Source organism: Nicotiana tomentosiformis, chromosome 6, assembly GCF_000390325.3.
Source record: "Nicotiana tomentosiformis chromosome 6, ASM39032v3, whole genome shotgun sequence".
Lineage (NCBI taxonomy): Eukaryota > Viridiplantae > Streptophyta > Magnoliopsida > Solanales > Solanaceae > Nicotiana > Nicotiana tomentosiformis.
The window spans coordinates 125,600,961-125,619,311 of record NC_090817.1 but is presented as its reverse complement, the minus strand read 5'-3'; the positions used below and the strand labels follow the sequence as shown (position 1 = coordinate 125,619,311).

Here is an 18,351-nt window from a genome sequence, read left to right as displayed (position 1 = left end):
TTTAAATCCAATTATTAACACTTGAAATCATGTTCTAAAATTCAAAACCCGTAAAATTAAAATTGTAACTCTACCTCTACAAACGACCTACTTACAATACCATTATTAAGTAGGGGATTTTGGATAATAAAGAAGAAGAAAAGGTAGTTGAACCAACATTATTTGTAACTTTTGGGGCGGATTACCCAAATGAAGCCAAGGGAAGTCAAAACTTTTCTTATTTTCGCGGCTTTTTTGGGTAAGCAGCGAAGCGAGTCAGAGATTCTGACAATATTCTCATTTCTCTGTACGAAAAGCCCTTAACCCCATGAACACTGTTTCTCTCGTAACTCGTGAACCCCCCCCCCCCCCAAAATCGCATAAAACCAATTGGACCAAAGAGAGAGAAAGTAATCTCTTTGCTTAAATCTCTTTCATTTCGTCTTCATCATACTTCATTAATTTTGCATTAGTACAAAAAACTGTTGGACTGTTGGTTTGTCCAAAAGGAGAATCAAATACTTTGCCTTTTTGTCCTTTCTCTCACCTTTTTTCTATATTTTTCCTTTTCTCGGCATTGTAACGTGTAACAAACTGCACAATATCGATGAAACATTACTACATTTCTGGCACTCTGCTTCCTTAAATCACACTAATGTATCTCAGTAAAACCGCACTCACTTAACCCATTGTTTTGTTGCCTTTTTTTTTGAACCCTAAACCCCTTTTAACTCCTCAAATTCCTTTTCGTTAACAACGATTCTAGGGTTTCCCCTGTACTTACGAATGGCTTAGCCTCCTGAGTGTACTCCACCTTAATCTGTAAGTGATCTTACTTTATGTGTTTCGACCTCTGGAATCTTTCCTTCTAAGTTCTATCGCCCTCTTTAAATCAGCAAAAAAAGTTTTTTTTTCTTCATGATTTCTCCCAAAATTTGAATTATAAGTTGAATGCATTTTCAGAATATCGCTCTTAGATTTACTAATTATATCTTTAAGTAGATTCTTTGAGTCTGAAGTATTAATTTCAGTTTTTCTAATTGCAAAAATGTGCAGACGCTGAATGTTTGTTGGGAGTTTATTGGGCATTTCACACCGGAAGCTAAATCATGGTGTGGAATCTGAGGATCACAGATTCAAAATGGGCCTAAATTAGATTATGGATCTGATTGAGTTCTGACAGTTGTGTTGGAAGCCACCGCGAACGATTAACTAGAGGTCGCATAATTGTATATCTATTTAAAGGGACAAATAGAAGAATAATTATTGCCTAGACTTTGATAAGGAAGTTGTTTGTTTGATAATGGATTTCTTCAAAGTGAAGAAGTTCAGAAAGGCCCATAAACCGGAACCAGAGACTGATGCAGAGGATAAGCCTGTTCCACTACCAGGAGAGCAAATGAATGAGAATGGTAATGTGGGGAAATCAGCTTATGTTGATACCACTAATGCGGAACCAGAAGACGATGATGATGACTTCATCACCAATGAGGTAAAGAGGAGGTTGAAGGAACTGAGGAGAAACAGTTTTATGGTATTGATTCCTGAGGAGTCAGCCCCAGAAGATGAAGAAGCAGATGATGAAGAAGAACAGACTAACATGAATCCTGGTGATTGGAGGGACGTTGAAGCAGAAGGACGACAGTTTTGGTCTGGGTTCAATGCTGTCTATGATAAATACTCGGAACAAATGCTGTTTTATGACCGCCTGCATGCTCAGCAGCTGCGAGAATTTGGTAATAGTTCCAGACTATATGTTGCTTTCCTTCCTGATAAATTAAATTTGGTTGCCTTGATTTGCACTAGTGGCTCCAAATGTTAAACTGGAACCATCTTTACAATTTGTAAAATAATCGAGTAATATTAGATAATATCGAAGAAATATTTTCCTTAAATTATGAATTTACAATTCTTGCTAGTCAATTGAAAAATACAATAAGAAAGGATAATCTTGCTAATTATCGGTGTTAATATGGAGAAAAAGTAGGGATATGCAAAAATAATCAATTTTATTTGGGGAACATTCCTCTAATGGATTCCTTTGGAACTTCTATAGTACATGGATTATATAGAATTTACTGTCTTGTACCGATGGCTCACTTTTAAGTAGCAGGGAAGAGGACCAAGACATGCATAGATTCCTCAGTGTTCAACCTCCCAAGATTCAGCTACAGTGCTGAACAATAGACTTCTTCGACTTGCACAAGCTTCAGAAGGAAATTAGAATAACCCTTCATTGACTTTTATATACTGAGATATGATAGTGATATGGAGAAAAACAAGTGTGAAGCTGCCATCTTGCTGAAATATTTGTGTTTTAGAACTCAAACCAAGGTGGCTATTTATTGCCATAACAGCAAAAGAATGGGTCATTTATAAAATACAATTTTCCACAGAACACTCAATGAACAATTCCCACCAAATACTCTACTTGCTGTTCCGATGGAAGACTGAATTGACAAGTTCACTTGAATTTTCCAATAGATCATTTCCTTTCAATAGAACTAGTAAATTGATTATTTCCTTTTTTTTTAAATCTTAAACCTAACTCAAAAAGTGTTCTGAAGCAACTATTTTAAATAGTATTACAAAATAAACAAAACGTTTTTTAATATTGTGAAATCACAACAGAGTATTATCATGTTAAAGACATTCAGAGCTAAGACAGTTATTCTTTAAAGGCGAGCCTTAAAAGAACCAGACTGTAATGATGTTTATACTGAGCACTTGACTCTCCGTTTCTATTTTAATTCTCCCTCTAGTTGATCTTTTGTGTGGAAAGTTTCCTCACGTGGTTGTTATTTGTGTTTCTTTGCATGCTAGTTTATGTAGATTATAATTCTCATTTGTCTATGGTCATACTCTGGCTTCAACAGCGCTTTAATAAGTGTAATTATTGTAGTTTTCTCATCCTCTACTAACATCTCTAAAAGAGAGCTAATTTGCAGCTTCAAGAGTACAAAATTTCTTAGAGGTTATTAAAGTTTAAGATTTTCCAGGTTCTCATATTCCAACTACCTCTTCTCCAAGATCTGCATCTAAAAAGCTTGTCTCCCCCTTTCGGTGCCTATCCTTGAAGAAAATGGATGAATCTCAAGATGAAACTGAGCACTTGCACCAGCCTGTGGCTGAGCTTTATCAAGATCTTGAAACCGCTTATGTAGCTCAGTTGTGCTTGACCTGGGAAGTTCTTCACTGTCAACACACGCAATTGAGTCAGAAAATCTCTTGCCAACCTGAGAGTGCAATTTCCTACAATCACAGCGCTCAACAATTTCAGCAGTTCTTGGTCTTGTTACAACGGTTTATTGAAAATGAACCTTTTGAACCTGGTATGAGGCCTGAAATTTATGCTCGCACGAGAAAAGCATTGCCAATGCTACTTCAGGTTCCTAAAGTCCAAGGTAGTACTGATATCCTTTAGATGTTTTTATTTGATTTTCCTTTCGATGAAAGACATATTTTTTCTTTCAGTGCAAAATGCTTGGACTTGTTAAAAATATGCATTTTGCAAAAGTTTGCGTCGTATTTGAAGGTTAATGCATATTAAACATTGATGTTTGGAGTTCGTAAAGTTGATTTCCTCTTGATCTGGCTAACTAATCTAATCTCTCATGTTTAGGTTCTGATCAACAGAAATTGGAAGATGATGCGTTGCCAGTTCTTGCTCCAGATCTACTTAAAGTGATTGAAAGCTCAATCCTCACTTTTCGTTTATTTGTGAAGATGGACAAGAAGTCTGGCAGTGTCCGCAATCTTTTCGGAAGCCAGAACCAGATGTCAACGCCCCTTCATCAGATTCAATGTTCTCTTGAAAAGGTGAGGCATTGGTTTGATATTCTCTGTTAGACCATCCTATGCTCTGTACCTTACCTTTGTCTCTGTACATTTTATAAGGAAATATGGTTAGTGTTTGTGTTAGAAGAATTTCAAGATATTTCCTTTTAATTCTCCAGAAAATAAAGGAAATATAGAAAATATGTGTGTTTGCTTAAAATTTAGGGAAGGCTTTGAACTTGTTTCTGACATTTTACACACGAGATGAAAAGATGGGTAACACCATCAGTCAATTGAGGTTTTGCCTTCGAATCTGTCTAGTCAAAATTCTTGACTTAGTTCTCTCTCTTCCCATCTTTCTTTCCTGTGGATTCTTTACAATTTTTGCACAAGGAACTGAAGCAGCAGTTTCTGGGATATTCCTATGACATGTTATTACGTCTCTCAAATTGTGATGAAGAGGAAGAACAAAGTCCATATCATCAGTGATATTTTTTTCTTCTTTCAGAAGCCTTTTCTTGACTCTTCTCTGTGGTATTCATTCTAGTTCAGCTCTTATTAAGAGATCAAGGGGAAAGTTTTGCTTGCTTTCCTCCTAACAGAATTTCTGAACCATAAATTAATATGAAAGTAAAAGGTTATTTTCTGAAAGATTTCTAAATAATAAAAACAGGAGGATGTCTCGGGCCAAAAACCCATAGTTTCTTTACAGCGTTAGAAGTTTGCCTTGGAATAATCCTACGTTTCCTCTGATTCCTTTCTATTGAATGTTGAACTGATATCGTTAAATTGATATCCATTTTCTATTTTCACTAATTGGTTATAATGTAGTTTTGCTCATTCACTTTGTTTTGGCTAGCAAGGGCTACTTTGAGACAATTGGATGTTGCTTTGTTGATCTTCTTTCTGAATAACTTCCGAGTCTCTCAAATGCAGAAAAAGGTGAAACTGAAGGAACTAAGGAAGAGAAAGAAAAACTTGAAGAAGAAATCATGGCCTACCGTGCCAGGGGATGTGGACTTGCTGCTTGGTCTAATTGATGTTAAAGTCATGAATAGGGTCCTAAGAATGGAAAGAATTAGTAAGGAGCAGCTATTCTGGTGTGAAGAAAAAATGAAGAAGCTAGATATAAATGGCGGCAAGCTGCAGAGAGACCCCTCTATTATCTTATTTCCTTGTTAGCAGGCGATCAGGAACACCCTCGAATTGCTAGAGAAACCATTGTCCTCTTTTTTCCCTCTGTATTGGCTGTATAATAGGGTGGACATTCTTCATCAACTGCTTAGTGATGGTTTTCTAGTTGAACAGACATTAAGCAATGCATTCCACGTGGTTTAATAAGCCTCATACAAGTGACATAGCTGCAAATGCTTACTTGCACTTGGTGTTTACACCAAACTAAGCAATTTAATCATGGGTAGCTAAACATCTTTACAAAAGACACTTGTGTTGCATTCACCAGTTTGGTGTAAATATCAAGCGCATGTAAGTTTTTATATGGTAGCTCCCTCGCCCCTCCCCCAAGGTATGATGATAGTTTTTGCTGTTGCTTTTTAACCAAAATTAGGAAAGAAACCTGGCATTTGCTGGTCTGTTGTGCCAAAATTCTAAAACTTACAGAAGCAAGATGCTTAGTAAGTCCTTGTATGTTTTTATTAGCTTACATTCATATTGGAAATCTTCAAATCTATCCATGGGCAGTATATATCATATGATGATCAGTTGGCTGAGGGTGAGGGGCTGCGTTAATCTCTGGGCAAAACCTGCAGTGGTTAGGTTTCGCGTGGGTAAATATGTGTCACCTAACAATTTTGGGCTTTCCTAATTTTTCTAATGCCAATACTTGTGTTCGTTTCTTGCAAGTCTTGTGATTATGCCAATTACGACTCTCAGTTCTGCAAACATCAGATAATCTATGAATATAGGTCATTGTGGGACGATTTTTTAATTTTTATCGTTTCAAAACTTGTTTCATCACATGGAAACTAAAAAAAAAACTTAAAAGAATCATTTTTCCTTTTAGCTCGGTTAAAAAATAAAAATGGAAAATGAAAAAGAGTCCTACTAATTATAAGCTCTTAACATCATTTCGTGGAGCCTTAGGAGTATAAAAATGGAATTATAATAATTCCGCAACAAGTAACTAAAATAGTTTAATATCTTGAGAAAAGAAAACAAGTATTCAACAATAATATTCAGTGTAATTCCACAAGTGAGGTAATTCCACAAGTGAGGTCTAAGAAGGATAATAAGCAGACCTTACCCCCTACCTTGTATGAGCTAGAGAGTATGTTTCCGATAGACCCTTAACTCAAAGAAAAAACAAAGCAAGTTTGAGAGAAAAACAATAGTGAAGAGTGTATATTGGAAATACTTGAGGAAAACAAATAAGATAGCCGCCGCAAAGGATATAACATGTAATATAAAAAATTACAGAATAGGTAAATACAAGAATAATACTAATGCTACTAATAGGTAGGGGTATCAACAGATATTCGTAAACCGACTAAACCGACCGAACCGTACCGGACCGAACTGATTTTTAGGTTTCTTTTAAAGAAACCGTATGTTTTTATATAAATCTATAACTACACTGATGATTAGGGTAGATTTTTTATTTATAAAAATAAACCGAAAAAATACCAAACCGTACTGAATAAATTTTACATGTGAAAAATATATTTATATAGTAAGTTTAAAAATAATAATGCATTAAATTTTTCTTTGGGCCTTGGAATTATGAAAATTGTTACAAGCCAACAAATAATTAAACTCAAAGTAACTAATTCTTAAAACCTATTATGCTACTTCTACTTAAACTAAGTTATTTCAAGTATCTTCATTAGCAAGACACAAAGTATTCTAGTGATTATGAGTAGCAAACTACAATGTATTGAATATGTTTTCTTTCATATAATTTAGATTTATCTTTTTGAATATTTAATCTTCTATATGCTTTATTCTTGAGCCCCAGTTTGGTTAATATCTTTTCACTCGTGTGACTTATATTTTCTTTGCCTTTGCTTGGTTTCTTTTACGTTGTTATAGAATAGTTGATGGATCTATACTCTAGCCATCTTTCATTTTTTTAATTCATCACCCTTTAAACAGTAAAAATATCTAGAGAGTTTTGCTAAGTCCTATAAAAGAAGTATGTTATTGCATTTTACTTCTACCGGTGAATTTTACATGATATTTAAAAAATACTGAAAATTAACCGAACCGTTCCGATACCGAAGAAAAACTAACGGTTTCGAAAAGTTTAATTTTAGTTATACATAATAGAATAATCAAAAAATTGGTATGGTATAAATTTTATAAAATAAGCGGCCGAACTAACAGTGCCCCTAGGTAAAAAAGTATTGGCAATAGAAAAACAGAGGGGGGTTAAAAACGGAACGGACATATTGGCTCCTGATTTCTTAACGACTTTCTATGGAAACGAGTAGTATATTTTTGTAGGGGTATAAATCTGTATATTGGCAGTTTTTTCCTGAAGAAGGTTCTGTTTGAATACAACACTTGGAATAAAGTAGTCGCAACCGTAAGAATTAGAATAAGAAACGTTCGGAATTTGACCCATTCAAATAAATCGTCCGTATTGGCTAACGAAGAATAAGCGCGTACGCCATGGAAATGGAATTGAACGCTAACGAGGAGATTACTACAGAAAGGACAGAGAACCCTAGGAAGAAGAGGGATGTGGCGGCTCCGGTGCCGTTCGTACTAATAATCTGCGGCAGCCTCGTTTACTACCACTGTGCTTATCGGAATTCCAGTATCGTCTCTCTCGTCTCTGACGTCTTCATTGTACTCCTTTGCTCCCTCGCAATTCTCGGCCTCCTTTTTCGTCAGATGAACATCTCTGTTCCTGTGGATCCGATAGAGTGGCAGATCTCTCAGGACACTGCAAACTGCGTCTTCGCCTGCCTCGCTAATACTATCGGCGCCGCTGAGTCTGTTCTCCGTGTTGCTGCTACTGGCCATGATAAGCGCTTGTTCCTTAAGGTTCCACACTACTTCGCTTGTTTTTTTTCTTTCTGATATTATATATTTATACTTCTCATCTACTTGTTATGTTTAACCAGCTTCAGTCCGGATTTAAATTCTAGGAGTTAAGCTTTTAGGTTCTTGCGATTAAACTATTGTATTTCTAAAATTATAGGTTTATATAATACTTCCTCTATATTTAGTGTGACTTAACACAAAGTTTAAAAATAAAATAAAATTTGAAACTTGTGATCTTAAAACCTAAGGGATAAAAACTTTGTAGGATCATGACATTTGTGTGATTATAAAAGATTCTTATTAAGGGTCTCTTTTGGAAAGCCACATGGTAATTGGAATTGGTATAATTACTAGGGTAGTAATTACACAGCCTAGTAATTACACAACCTAGTAATTACGACGACCTGTTTATTTGTCATAACGTAATTACAGTGCAATTACAAGCATGTTTGGTTGTACAAGTCATGTAATTTACACACTTAGATTAAAAGTTAATATAATAAATATATGCATATAAATGATTTTTTATAAGTATAGATGATACTATTAGATTTGGTATTTAAGATGCATATGTTTTCTTGGATATACACTAATTAGTAATCATATATTTATAACTAATATTGTAAAAATAATTGATATATATATATTTCAAATTAATAATATTTAGTTTAATTAATTATAAAAACTAAAAACATATATTTTGTAAGAACATCATGGAATGCATGTTTGATAAAATAAATTAATATTTATAAATATAATGTCATAACATTATGCAAATGTTTGATAAAATTAATCTATCAATTCTAACTAAAAAATGAACAACATGCAATGTGTGAAATAACAAGCTAATATTATTAAAACAAATAAATTGGAACTATAAATATAACACAATTTCAAAATCCCACAAAAAAAATACTTTAACGTATGTCAAATTCCAGTATAATAAAAAAAATAAGTTCCAATACAACTTAAGATTAGGAAACATAATAAGTTTATAACATTATTCAACAACGAAATATTACTTTAATGACATCACTTATTATATGCCATGTTTGTTAATGACTCATTATTTCTTATAGTAGGAGGTGTAGTTTCAAAAACTAGAATAATAACACAGTTACGCAAAATGAAGAAAATAAAATAAATAAGAAATAAAATATACGAGCAAGTACATGAAATCACACGAAGTAAATGTAGAGAAAAAGAAGAAGATAAATAATGTACAAAGAAAATATATTTTAAAATTAAAAAAGAAATTAGAAAGTAAAAATAAAATAAAAAATTAAAATAATGGAAATAAAAGTTATAAAGAAAATAAATTAAAATAAAAACAAAAAGGGAGAAATTAAAAAGTAACCTTGTAATTACACAATGTAATTACCACTAATTCTCACCTCCCCCTTGAAAATTGAAGAGTGTAATTACATCTCTCCAATTATACCCAATTCCTTGCTGACCAAGTAATTACTTGGCCAAACAAACATGCCAAACTGTGTAATTACACCCAATTACATCCAAATTCAATTTCAAGGCGGTTTTCCAAACAGGCTCTAAGGTTAAAATGTGTAAAATGAAGAGTTTAAAGTTGAATTATTTCTAATTATAAAAATATGTCATTCTTTTTGGAATGGACTAATAAGTAAATGTGTCATGTAAATTGAAACAAAATGAGTATTTGTTAATAATTTTAGTGGATTTTTATACATAAGTTTATAATATGTATCGAAAGTTATGAGTTCAGTTGAATCCGGCAGAAGGCTAGAAGGCTAGATATAATTAATGTAGAAACTCAAACAGGAATTTGAAGTAACTGAAAAATGGATTCGTGTAACGTTTATAACTATCCTACATATATACCTTTCCAGGTTGTGGTTATTCTTTATGTGCTATCAGTTTTGGGAAGGATAGCGGCAGGTGTTACCATTGCCTATGCCGGTAAAGTCAATTCTTCTCCTATTTCCTCTACTTCTAATATACATTTTCCTTCAAAATATGTGAAAAACTTGTGTGATTAATGGCGAGTTGCAGTAGGGAGAGTGGCCAGTGGGTACTTCTCTTTTCCATGATCTAACGTTGAAAATATCATTAATTTGTTCTAATTTGGTACTATTATATTACTTCTTATGCAGGACTCTGCTTTCTATGCGTTTACATGCTTGCCAGGAATTCACAACTGATCAGTACATGTTTGTCGGGTTATCCAAGGAGAAGGGACAGCACAAACACAGTTCAGGGCGACTAGTTGGGTGTATTTTTGCAAAGTGTGAATTCTCTGTGTAGCTTTGTGATTTTCTCACAGGTAACAAGGATATTTAAGCTGGTTGTTGACTCGCTGATAACAATGCTTTTTAATTTGCAAATATTTAGCTTTTACTTAGATTATGCTTGATGGTGAAGCAACAAGAGAGCTTCTGTAAATTCACCAAGGACATTGATGAAAATTGTTTGTATTTAACATGTGCATTCTGCTGCATTCTTATGTTGTTCCTACAATTCTGAACAAGACAAATCCATTCTTAAGAATTGATTGCTCCAACGAGATTCTTTGAAGAGATTTCACGAAAGAGCATTTGGTTCCTTCTCCTTAAATTTTCTTTCACATTTGAAGCAGAAAATTATAGAATTTCCCCTCTTGCATCACCACAAAAAGCAGTTGAAAAAGATTGAAGATTCTAGGTCTGAATTTACACAGAAAATTAAGTAGTTTGCCCCTTGTACTGCGAACCCGCAATATAACATGACGCAGAGGGCGTATTAAGTTAGCCACAGTTACATGCATGGCAATTCAAGATGAGAGACTCTGCTATTGAAGGGATGTGCCATGACAAACCGATCATTGAACTAAACTTCAAAAGAATCATACGAGATCAAGAATAGTATACTGTAAAGCGGTTTGGATACTCAAAGTACGCACCCCACGTACAAGAGTCTTCGGTCCTTTGATGGGTAAATCCACTACGCTCTTAACACTATATTTTCGTAAAGGAGGAGACGATATAAGAAAAAAATGTTGTCACTTTTTTGTATGTCTGAATAGATTGGGAATTTTTTTATGGAGGGGTTCGGGGGGATTGGTCCCTATTCTAGAGAGTGTCCCTGGTTTGCCTCATCCTTGTAACTTAAAGAAACATAAGTACACTTATCCTCTTCCCCACTTGGTAAGGAAGTGTGGCTCCTTCACTTTTGGCCGAGAACTGGTTTTCTCAGTATCAGTAGTCATCATCTATCCGCCGAGATGAACTTAGATCCTCTCTCTGGCTCAAGCTCGATCTTTGCACTAAACGGACTAGTGCCTGCACCACCTCAGACATGTGTGGTCGGAATTCTGGCTCCGACTGAAAACATCAGTCATCACAAGTTAGTCAAAATCTTTTTTTTTGGGGGGGCTATATATTGGTTATAACTAACTAGAAAGATACTAGGTTGAACTCTCTCAATTAAAGAAACTAACCTGCACGCACAAAGCAGTCACATCGGCAAATCGAGAGAGGGATTTAGGAGGATAAAGTCCATGCAGAGCAGGATCAGCCATTTTTTCCAAGGCATCTAGATCATGTAGTTGGGGCGATGCCCATCGGACCAGATACTGCTCTAATCTTGGCTTTGAACTGGAACATCGATCTGGAATACGTTAGATAAATGTTTTGATGGATAACCATAAAGCTAACACATGCAAAGGATACCATGCACCTGTCAGAAGGCTTTCGCCCTGTCAGCAATTCCAACATGACAACTCCGAAGCTATAAACATCACTCTTCAAAGTATAAGCAGAAGGTTTTGTGCATTCTGGAGCAGTGTATCCAGCATCCAAGTTTCTGCTTGAACACTGAAATTACAAAAGTACAAGGAAAAAGCTAAATAACATTATTTAAGCATGATGTTTCTCTAGTAGACACCAAAACACCAAGTGAAATATGTAAAGCATAATAAGTTAGCAAATGTGGACCAATCCGGATTAAGCCTAGGTACTGAGAGCATGAGTATGGCATTTCAATAGACTACATATCATGTGATTTAAAAAGTAACATGACCCACTTTTCTTCTTTTCTTTTAAGAAAGAACTTTATCCTATTCCTGTTTCAAGTGGTGACATTTATAAGTTAGCAGGTTCCTGTTTCAAAGGTCTATTATCACATACCTCATGAAACATTGCCAAGCCACACTCACAGAGACGAGGATTCAGTTCAACGTCTAGCAAGATGTTCGAAGTTTTTATATTCCTGTGGAGACAGGATGGAGAACAAACCTCATGCAGGTACCTATACACAAATTAAAATCATGTCATAGGATCAATTAGGAGAACCACATTTATCAGGGTTTAATTCTAAATATGAGTTAGTGTTCATTAACACACCACATTTAGGTTTTAATAGTTAAATCTAAATTTTGATGTGATGTACTTAATGAACAGTCAATCATGCAGTTTTTGGTCAGTTTATACACAACTAAGAATCTTTAATTACCAGCTTGTGTTATAACTGTAACTGAAATATGAGAAGAGAATGGTTCAGAAAGTGTTTCATATAAATCAAGAGCATGTTGTACTTGATGGATTATCAGTTACAGTGGAAAGCTCAAATTGTCAGTCAACATTAAAGACATGCAGTTAATCTGTGCCAATCATACTTATTACCAACACCAGCATTAACAGAAAGCACCAACCGCAAGAGAAACAACAGGAAGAGTTTTGACTTACTCAATAGCACGGGCGGCACCTAGAGCGATTCTGACTCTTGTATTCCATGTAAGCGGTTTGCTGAAGTCATCTGACACATGTAGGAATTCATGAAGTGAACCATTCCTAAGATACTCATAGATCAACATATTCTGTCCCAGTTCTGAACAATAACCAAGCACTTCAGCAATATTTGGGTGGTGAAGCTTGGAAATTTTGGAAACAATGTCTGCCAATTCTGTGCACTGCCCATCTTGGAAAAAAGAGGAGTCTATTTTCTTTACCGCCAGAACCTAATAAATCAAAAGTAAGGTTTCTCCCTTATATTATCATACAGTATAAATCTGATTGAATACTTCTAGACTATATAAACATCAGCTGAACCTCCCTAGAAATGGTACCCAAGCAATAAGTAGAACCAGAAGTATTTTGCAGGTTGAAGTAAAATGAAGCATGAGACATCTACATTACACCTTCACATTGCAATTATCTGCTGCAAGGAATAGAAAAGCTAGATAACCTGTCTCTCGAGGGACATTGAAATAGTAAGCTGACAAAAGAAGAAAAATCAACTAATGAAATTGCAATGTTAAATGGAGTAGTGCTTAAAGGTTCCAAAAGCAGAAATCAAGGAAGTATGTAAAATTCCCATGCTTGATACAAGAAATTCAAAAAGTAATTTGATGACAGGAAGTGACCTCTCATCCATTTATCATTATAGAATAATTTCTGCGGGCAACAATTATGCTTACAGTACCTCTAAGCATATTCACGGACAAACTTTATCATGCAAGTAATCTACTAAAGGACTGGAAGAAATTCGTTCTTTTTGAAACAGAACTCTCTATCGTGTTATGAGGAAACAAAGAATAGGTCAAATGTTAGCTACAGAAAGGTTATTTCTCAAACCAGGAATTTTAAGTCAGTTTACTACAGTTAACATGTAGCAGAACACGATCATCTATGTAATGATTGATAAGGACAACGTAACGGGTTCAAGCATTATGCACTCACAATAAATGTAAGTCAATTTACTATAGCTTCCATGCAGCAATAGAAGATCATTTGTGTGATTATCCATAAGGACTACCATAAGGATTTCAAGAATTATAAAGATTTCAATTTTTTAAAAGGAGCCTTGAGACAGAATTTTCACTTGAAATGACCATAGAGAACAATTATTTTCAACGTCAAAGCAGGGTGAAAAAGAATGTACATGATATAATGTATTTCATGAATATGAGCCCTTCAAAACTGAGAGAAAAGCTTAAATATTACTCCCTCCGTTTCAATTTAAATGACACACTTTCCTTATTAGTGTGGTCCAAAAAAATAACACATTTCTATAATTGAAAACAATTTAACTTTAAACTTTTTATATTACCAATCTTACCCTTAATGAGAAGCTTTTATAGCCTCATTAAAATCATGGCCCCACAAAGCTTTTGCCCCTTGAGTTTTTAGGACCACATGTTTCAAAAGTTAACTTTTTTTCTTAAACTTTGTGCCAAGTTAAAGTTAAACTACATCATCTAAATTGAAACTGAGGGAGTACTATAGATCTTCAACTACTCATGAATTGGTCATGTTCTCAACAGTATTAGCTCTTGATTAATCTATGTATCCTATCTCTCATGATGTATAATGGAGGATACATGACCAATGCATGAACCAATTGCCAACAAATATACCATAAAACTAAGCAGTATTGTAAATCAGGTCAAGCTTACCCTGCCATCTGGATATTTTGCCCTGTATACTCGACCAATTGATCCCTCACCAAGAAGGCGAGAACTTGCAAAGTTACCAGTTGCATTCTGCAAATCAGCTAACGGATAGTAGGCTAAGTTCACTGAACTGCTTCTTTTCACACTCAAAGGATTTGCAAACTCTTTATCATTGAACGACTTAAGATGATTTGAAGTTGGAGGATGTGTCAACTCCTTCTCATTAAAAGACTTGCGTCGCTCTGAAGTAAGACGCTTAAGAACCATCGAAGAAGAGGTTTGCAAATGTTTTTCTGTAGCGGATGAAGAATCTGAGGAGATAATTTCTGTCAGAAGCAGAAAATAATACACGTGGACCAACAAGAGAGGTTGCTCTAGTGGTGAGAGCGCTCCACTTTCAACCAAGAGGTTTCGAGTTCGCATCAAGGAGGGAAAGTGGGCATAAATCTCTATTGGCCCCTGGGAAGAGGGATGGGGAGGGGATGGTTAAATCAAATAAAAAAATTATTTCCTCTTTCCTTTCCTCCTCCATGTCTCTCTTTTTATACAAGGGGGATTGGCAAGCCAAAAGTAAAATTACCTCTGAAGTCCTCACGCATGTTGCCACGTGTGTCACTAGATAACTCCTGAGATGAAAGAGGAGTGAAACGTTGACGCTGGCTAAACCTATCTTCTTCAAGAAAATGGGATGAAGGTGATGATCTTTTTTTCGAAAATAGAACAATTATAAGAATAAGTAGCAACAGAACACCCAGTATTATCCCAATAATGGCTGCTATGCCCAGGCCAGACTTAGGTTCCTTTCCTGACCGCCTGGTGTGAGGTTTACTTTTCTGCCCAGGAGGCGGAGGAGGAGCTGCTCCAGAAGACCAAGAATTCCCTCCAGTCCTTAAAAAAAAAAAAAAAAAGCAAATATCAGTGCATTAAAGAAGAAACTGGTTAACAAATAGTTCAGCCAGCACTCACTCTAATTTCTTTATGTCTTTCAGCTCATCAGGAATCCAGCCTGTAAATTGGTTGTTTGCTACATTCCTGCCAACATTTTGTTGAATATACAGCCTTAGCCTCTTCGAATGTTGAGCACACTTCAGTACGTACTTTGTGATAGTTTCTTTTAGAGTCATGAACATAAATCTAACCCAGCTTTTAAGGCATAATGGGAAAAAGTACATACAAATTTGGCTTAGTAATGAATCAGTGTGTTATAAAGGTTCAAGTGCAAGTCTAATTGTGAAAGCTATTTGGTTATTATTTGTTTAATTCATGTCTTACTTAATTCCATGTCATCAAGCTTTTCAATGTATCAGTCAATCATATGTGATTGCTCCTTTTGGTACAGTACCCCTATGACTCAATACCTTGTCGTAGCTGTCGTAATAATTAATGGAACTCGATATAATACAGGGAAAACTTACTACACTACTGGAATTGCAAGAACCATGATTTAGAATCGTAAATTTACTAATGGCACAACTTACAAATCATCAAGTGGAAGATCGGCAAGAACATTTATTGATCCAGTAAACTGATTATTCTGCATGTGCCTGCTTGCAGAGTAAATATGTTTAGCTGCAATGAAGATTTTGATCCCAAAAATAAAGCATTAGCTTACAATTTGCTGAGGCTTGAGAGGGATTTAAAACTCTGAGGCAAACTGCCTGATAATGAATTGAAGGACAGATCCCTGGATGAATTTGCATCAGTTAGTTGATATGGTAGGCAAGTATATTACTAGACACACTACAATGTTTATGGATATATGTATGCATGTTGATATACAAGAATGTACAGACAGAGAAGAGGGGGATGTAAAAGCATTGTTATCTTACTTGACGATGTTTATGAAGCAGGCGGACTAGGCTAATGGGATAATTTTAACTTAAATATATTCTAGGAAAAAACTAAGATAAATCAACTTTACTACTATCAGCACCGTTCACTCCGTAGTTCGAATCTAATCTCTTCTTGCAGCTGTTCATGAATTTATTTGCAGAAGGCAAGACCTTATAAAAACAAACAGAAAACAGAAAAACTGGCTGCTAAATTTGCAATACTTACATCTCAGTGAGTTTAGTAAGTTGTCCAAACATATCACTCAGTGATCCACTTATCTTATTATGATTAAGATTCCTGCACAACAAAAAGAGCATATTGACACCTGATATGAAGCCCAAAGTCTAAAAAATAAAGAATAAGAGAAAAACCATTACAGAAATTTAAGATCAGCCATCTGAGAAATTGAATAAGGCACAGTTCCACTGAATTGATTTCCAGAAAGATCACTGCAGAACAAGAACCCAATGAGGGACTGGTAGGGCGCAATATGAGCAGAGGAAAACCTTTTGAACAAGGGTTAACGCTAACTAGCCCTCCATTTGTCCCAGTTTATGCGACACTTTTCTTTTTAGTCTGTCCAAAAGAGAATGACACTAACAATTTAAATTACACTTCCCATATTACCTTAATGAGATGATTTATAGTCACAGAAATGTCTATGGCTTGTTTTAGACCAAAAGTTCAAAAATCTTTCTTCTGTCTTTAACTTCAGTGCCCACTCAAACATCCTCACATAAATTGGGACAGAGGGAGTAATAAATAATCGTACTAATAAGACAGCCAAAGGAGGTGATCATAACTTGCAGTCGGAGGAGACACTTCATAATCAGTTTTGTATAAAAACTTAATGCTTCTCTGCCTACTTACAGGTGCTGCGTGCGAGGAGGAAGTTGGTACGGTATGTTGTCCTTGAGGTTGTTTTTGCTCACATCACTGCACTATGACATTCAAATTAATCTTTATCAGGACCAGTTCTTTCAGTGGACATATTAAAGCACAAATACAAAAACCCAATTTCGAATATCCAAGTGTTGTTTGGGCCTCACAAGTAGGTGACTTTCTCCAACTTATCAAGCTGGAACCCTAGTGATCCAGAAAGTCCCAAGCCAGATAAATCACTGCAACATTAGTTAGAATATAGGAACAATCAGATCGTGGATTAGTAAAAGAACTGGAAGGAAATTCTTTCTTTTCCTTACATACTATAGTATAAGTAAGAATTTAACTTGTGCACTGACAGTGTATAAATCGTTTACACCATACAGTAATAACTTGCTATAACCAGTTAAATTGTCCTGATAGTATAAAAGATTTATACACTGTCAGTAATAGTAAATGAAATGACAAAAATTAAAAGGAAGAAAAGGAAAACAGTACATTTCAGTAACGTCTGAACCGGAGCACTTGATACCCTGCCAAGAATCATCACCACAAGGGTCTCCTCCATCCTTTTTCCATCCGTCAAGTTTGGAAGAGGGCTTCAAATATTGGTACATATTGTTGAGAGCGGAAACTGTAAAGACAATTTTTAAATTTCCAACATATATATCTAACAATGTAGTAACTAATAATAGCATGCAAGCTAAAATATTGTTTGGATTTTGTAGGCTATGTAAGCTTGTAAAGATTCAAATGGAGTACCTTGGCGGGAGTCTGTTTTGGAAAGCACCACGGGAATAGTGAAGGAGCTTGTAAGGATGATCCATAAAAGGAAAGTGCAGGGAAGCAGTAATTTTACTTTTAGAATAAATATATCCATTGACATGTCAATAGAGGCCCTTATATATACTTATATATTTGAAAATCAGCGAATTACAAATTTGAAATGGTTGCCCTATGCGAAGAGCAAGTTGAGATCAATTCCCAATAGGCCTCTGCGCGAAGGGCGAAGAAGGGAGTATAAACAGACAAAGAATAATATCAAAATTATGTCGAGGGGAAAGTATAGGATCAAAATTATGAGGAGAAAATTGCTTCTCAGGTAAAAAATTTGCGTCTGGAATGAATGAATGAATGCGTTGCGAGTGGTGATGTACAACGGTGGGAGCTGAATTGGGATTGGGAAATGATCCAAACAAATAACGACCCTGAAAATTTGGAGAAGGAAGTGAAGAAGAATGAAATTAGGCACCCTTTTCGATTGGACTGTCATTTCGCGATTGCTTCGCCCCAAATGCAGCACGACCGCCAATTTTTAAGGGAGAGTGGGGGAGGGAACAATAACACTGCCAAGTTTTGGTTAGGATGCCGGTAATGGACGAGGACTTGCTTATGTAGGCTTGAAAGCAAAAATAATTTTGGGATAAAAGTTTAGTATTGTATTGTCATTACTCCCTTCGGTCCACAAT

At 35.4% G+C, this 18,351-nt stretch overlaps 3 protein-coding genes across 7 annotated transcripts; 2 read left to right on the top strand and 1 right to left on the bottom strand.

Annotated features, from left to right (window-relative positions):
- Positions 1-565: 565 nt before the first annotated feature.
- LOC104108874 (uncharacterized) lies at positions 566-5,097 on the top strand. Of its 2 annotated transcripts, none has more exons than XM_009618013.4 (5): positions 566-801; positions 1,036-1,715; positions 2,979-3,383; positions 3,602-3,798; positions 4,693-5,097. In XM_009618013.4, exons 2-5 carry the CDS (start codon positions 1,283-1,285, stop codon positions 4,936-4,938), a joined length of 1,281 nt encoding a protein of 426 aa, XP_009616308.1. In that variant the 5' UTR covers positions 566-801; positions 1,036-1,282; the 3' UTR covers positions 4,939-5,097. The 2 variants fall into 2 exon arrangements, with proteins under 2 accessions (XP_009616308.1, XP_033515235.1); XM_033659344.2 differs by having other exon boundaries at positions 591-801; positions 4,616-5,097.
- A 2,122-nt stretch (positions 5,098-7,219) lies between these two features.
- Positions 7,220-12,000, top strand: LOC104108876 (reticulon-like protein B22). 2 transcript variants are annotated; one of them, XR_689116.4, is made up of 4 exons: positions 7,220-7,764; positions 9,630-9,699; positions 9,894-10,063; positions 11,873-12,000. XR_689116.4 is itself a non-coding variant. In XM_009618017.4 (3 exons), the coding sequence occupies exons 1-3, from the start codon at positions 7,387-7,389 to the stop codon at positions 10,004-10,006; spliced, it is 561 nt and encodes a 186-aa protein (XP_009616312.1). In that variant the 5' UTR covers positions 7,221-7,386; the 3' UTR covers positions 10,007-10,300. The 2 variants fall into 2 exon arrangements, 1 of the variants encoding a protein (XP_009616312.1); XM_009618017.4 differs by lacking the exon at positions 11,873-12,000 and having other exon boundaries at positions 7,221-7,764; positions 9,894-10,300.
- LOC104108875 (protein STRUBBELIG-RECEPTOR FAMILY 5) lies at positions 10,418-18,226 on the bottom strand. Of its 3 annotated transcripts, XM_070177777.1 has the most exons (16): positions 17,645-18,221; positions 17,381-17,516; positions 17,050-17,121; positions 16,871-16,936; positions 16,378-16,449; positions 16,226-16,297; positions 15,780-15,851; positions 15,646-15,711; positions 15,134-15,199; positions 14,748-15,055; positions 14,171-14,478; positions 12,462-12,733; positions 11,904-12,024; positions 11,455-11,591; positions 11,216-11,372; positions 10,418-11,099 (listed from the first exon to the last, which is right to left on the bottom strand). In XM_070177777.1, exons 1-16 carry the CDS (start codon positions 17,766-17,768, stop codon positions 10,974-10,976), a joined length of 2,175 nt encoding a protein of 724 aa, XP_070033878.1. In that variant the 5' UTR covers positions 17,769-18,221; the 3' UTR covers positions 10,418-10,973. The 3 variants fall into 3 exon arrangements, with proteins under 3 accessions (XP_070033878.1, XP_009616311.1, XP_033515236.1); XM_009618016.4 differs by lacking the exon at positions 16,378-16,449 and having other exon boundaries at positions 17,645-18,222; XM_033659345.2 differs by lacking the exon at positions 10,418-11,099 and having other exon boundaries at positions 11,222-11,372; positions 11,453-11,591; positions 17,645-18,226.
- Positions 18,227-18,351: the final 125 nt, after the last annotated feature.

Coding starts and splice junctions, on each gene's coding strand:
- LOC104108875 (XM_070177777.1), bottom strand. CDS start 17,768: ATGTCAATGGATATATTTATTCTAAAAGTAAAATTACTGCTTCCCTGC. Junction 15,200..15,645: donor GATCTTCCACTTGATGATTT/GTAAGTTGTGCC, acceptor AAATGTTGGCAG/GAATGTAGCAAACAACCAAT. Junction 12,734..14,170: donor CAAAATATCCAGATGGCAGG/GTAAGCTTGACC, acceptor TTGATTTATTAG/GTTCTGGCGGTAAAGAAAAT.
- LOC104108876 (XM_009618017.4), top strand. CDS start 7,387: ATGGAAATGGAATTGAACGCTAACGAGGAGATTACTACAGAAAGGACA. Junction 7,765..9,629: donor ATAAGCGCTTGTTCCTTAAG/GTTCCACACTAC, acceptor ATACCTTTCCAG/GTTGTGGTTATTCTTTATGT. Junction 9,700..9,893: donor TGTTACCATTGCCTATGCCG/GTAAAGTCAATT, acceptor CTTCTTATGCAG/GACTCTGCTTTCTATGCGTT.
- LOC104108874 (XM_009618013.4), top strand. CDS start 1,283: ATGGATTTCTTCAAAGTGAAGAAGTTCAGAAAGGCCCATAAACCGGAA. Junction 1,716..2,978: donor TCAGCAGCTGCGAGAATTTG/GTAATAGTTCCA, acceptor AAGATTTTCCAG/GTTCTCATATTCCAACTACC. Junction 3,384..3,601: donor TCAGGTTCCTAAAGTCCAAG/GTAGTACTGATA, acceptor TCTCATGTTTAG/GTTCTGATCAACAGAAATTG.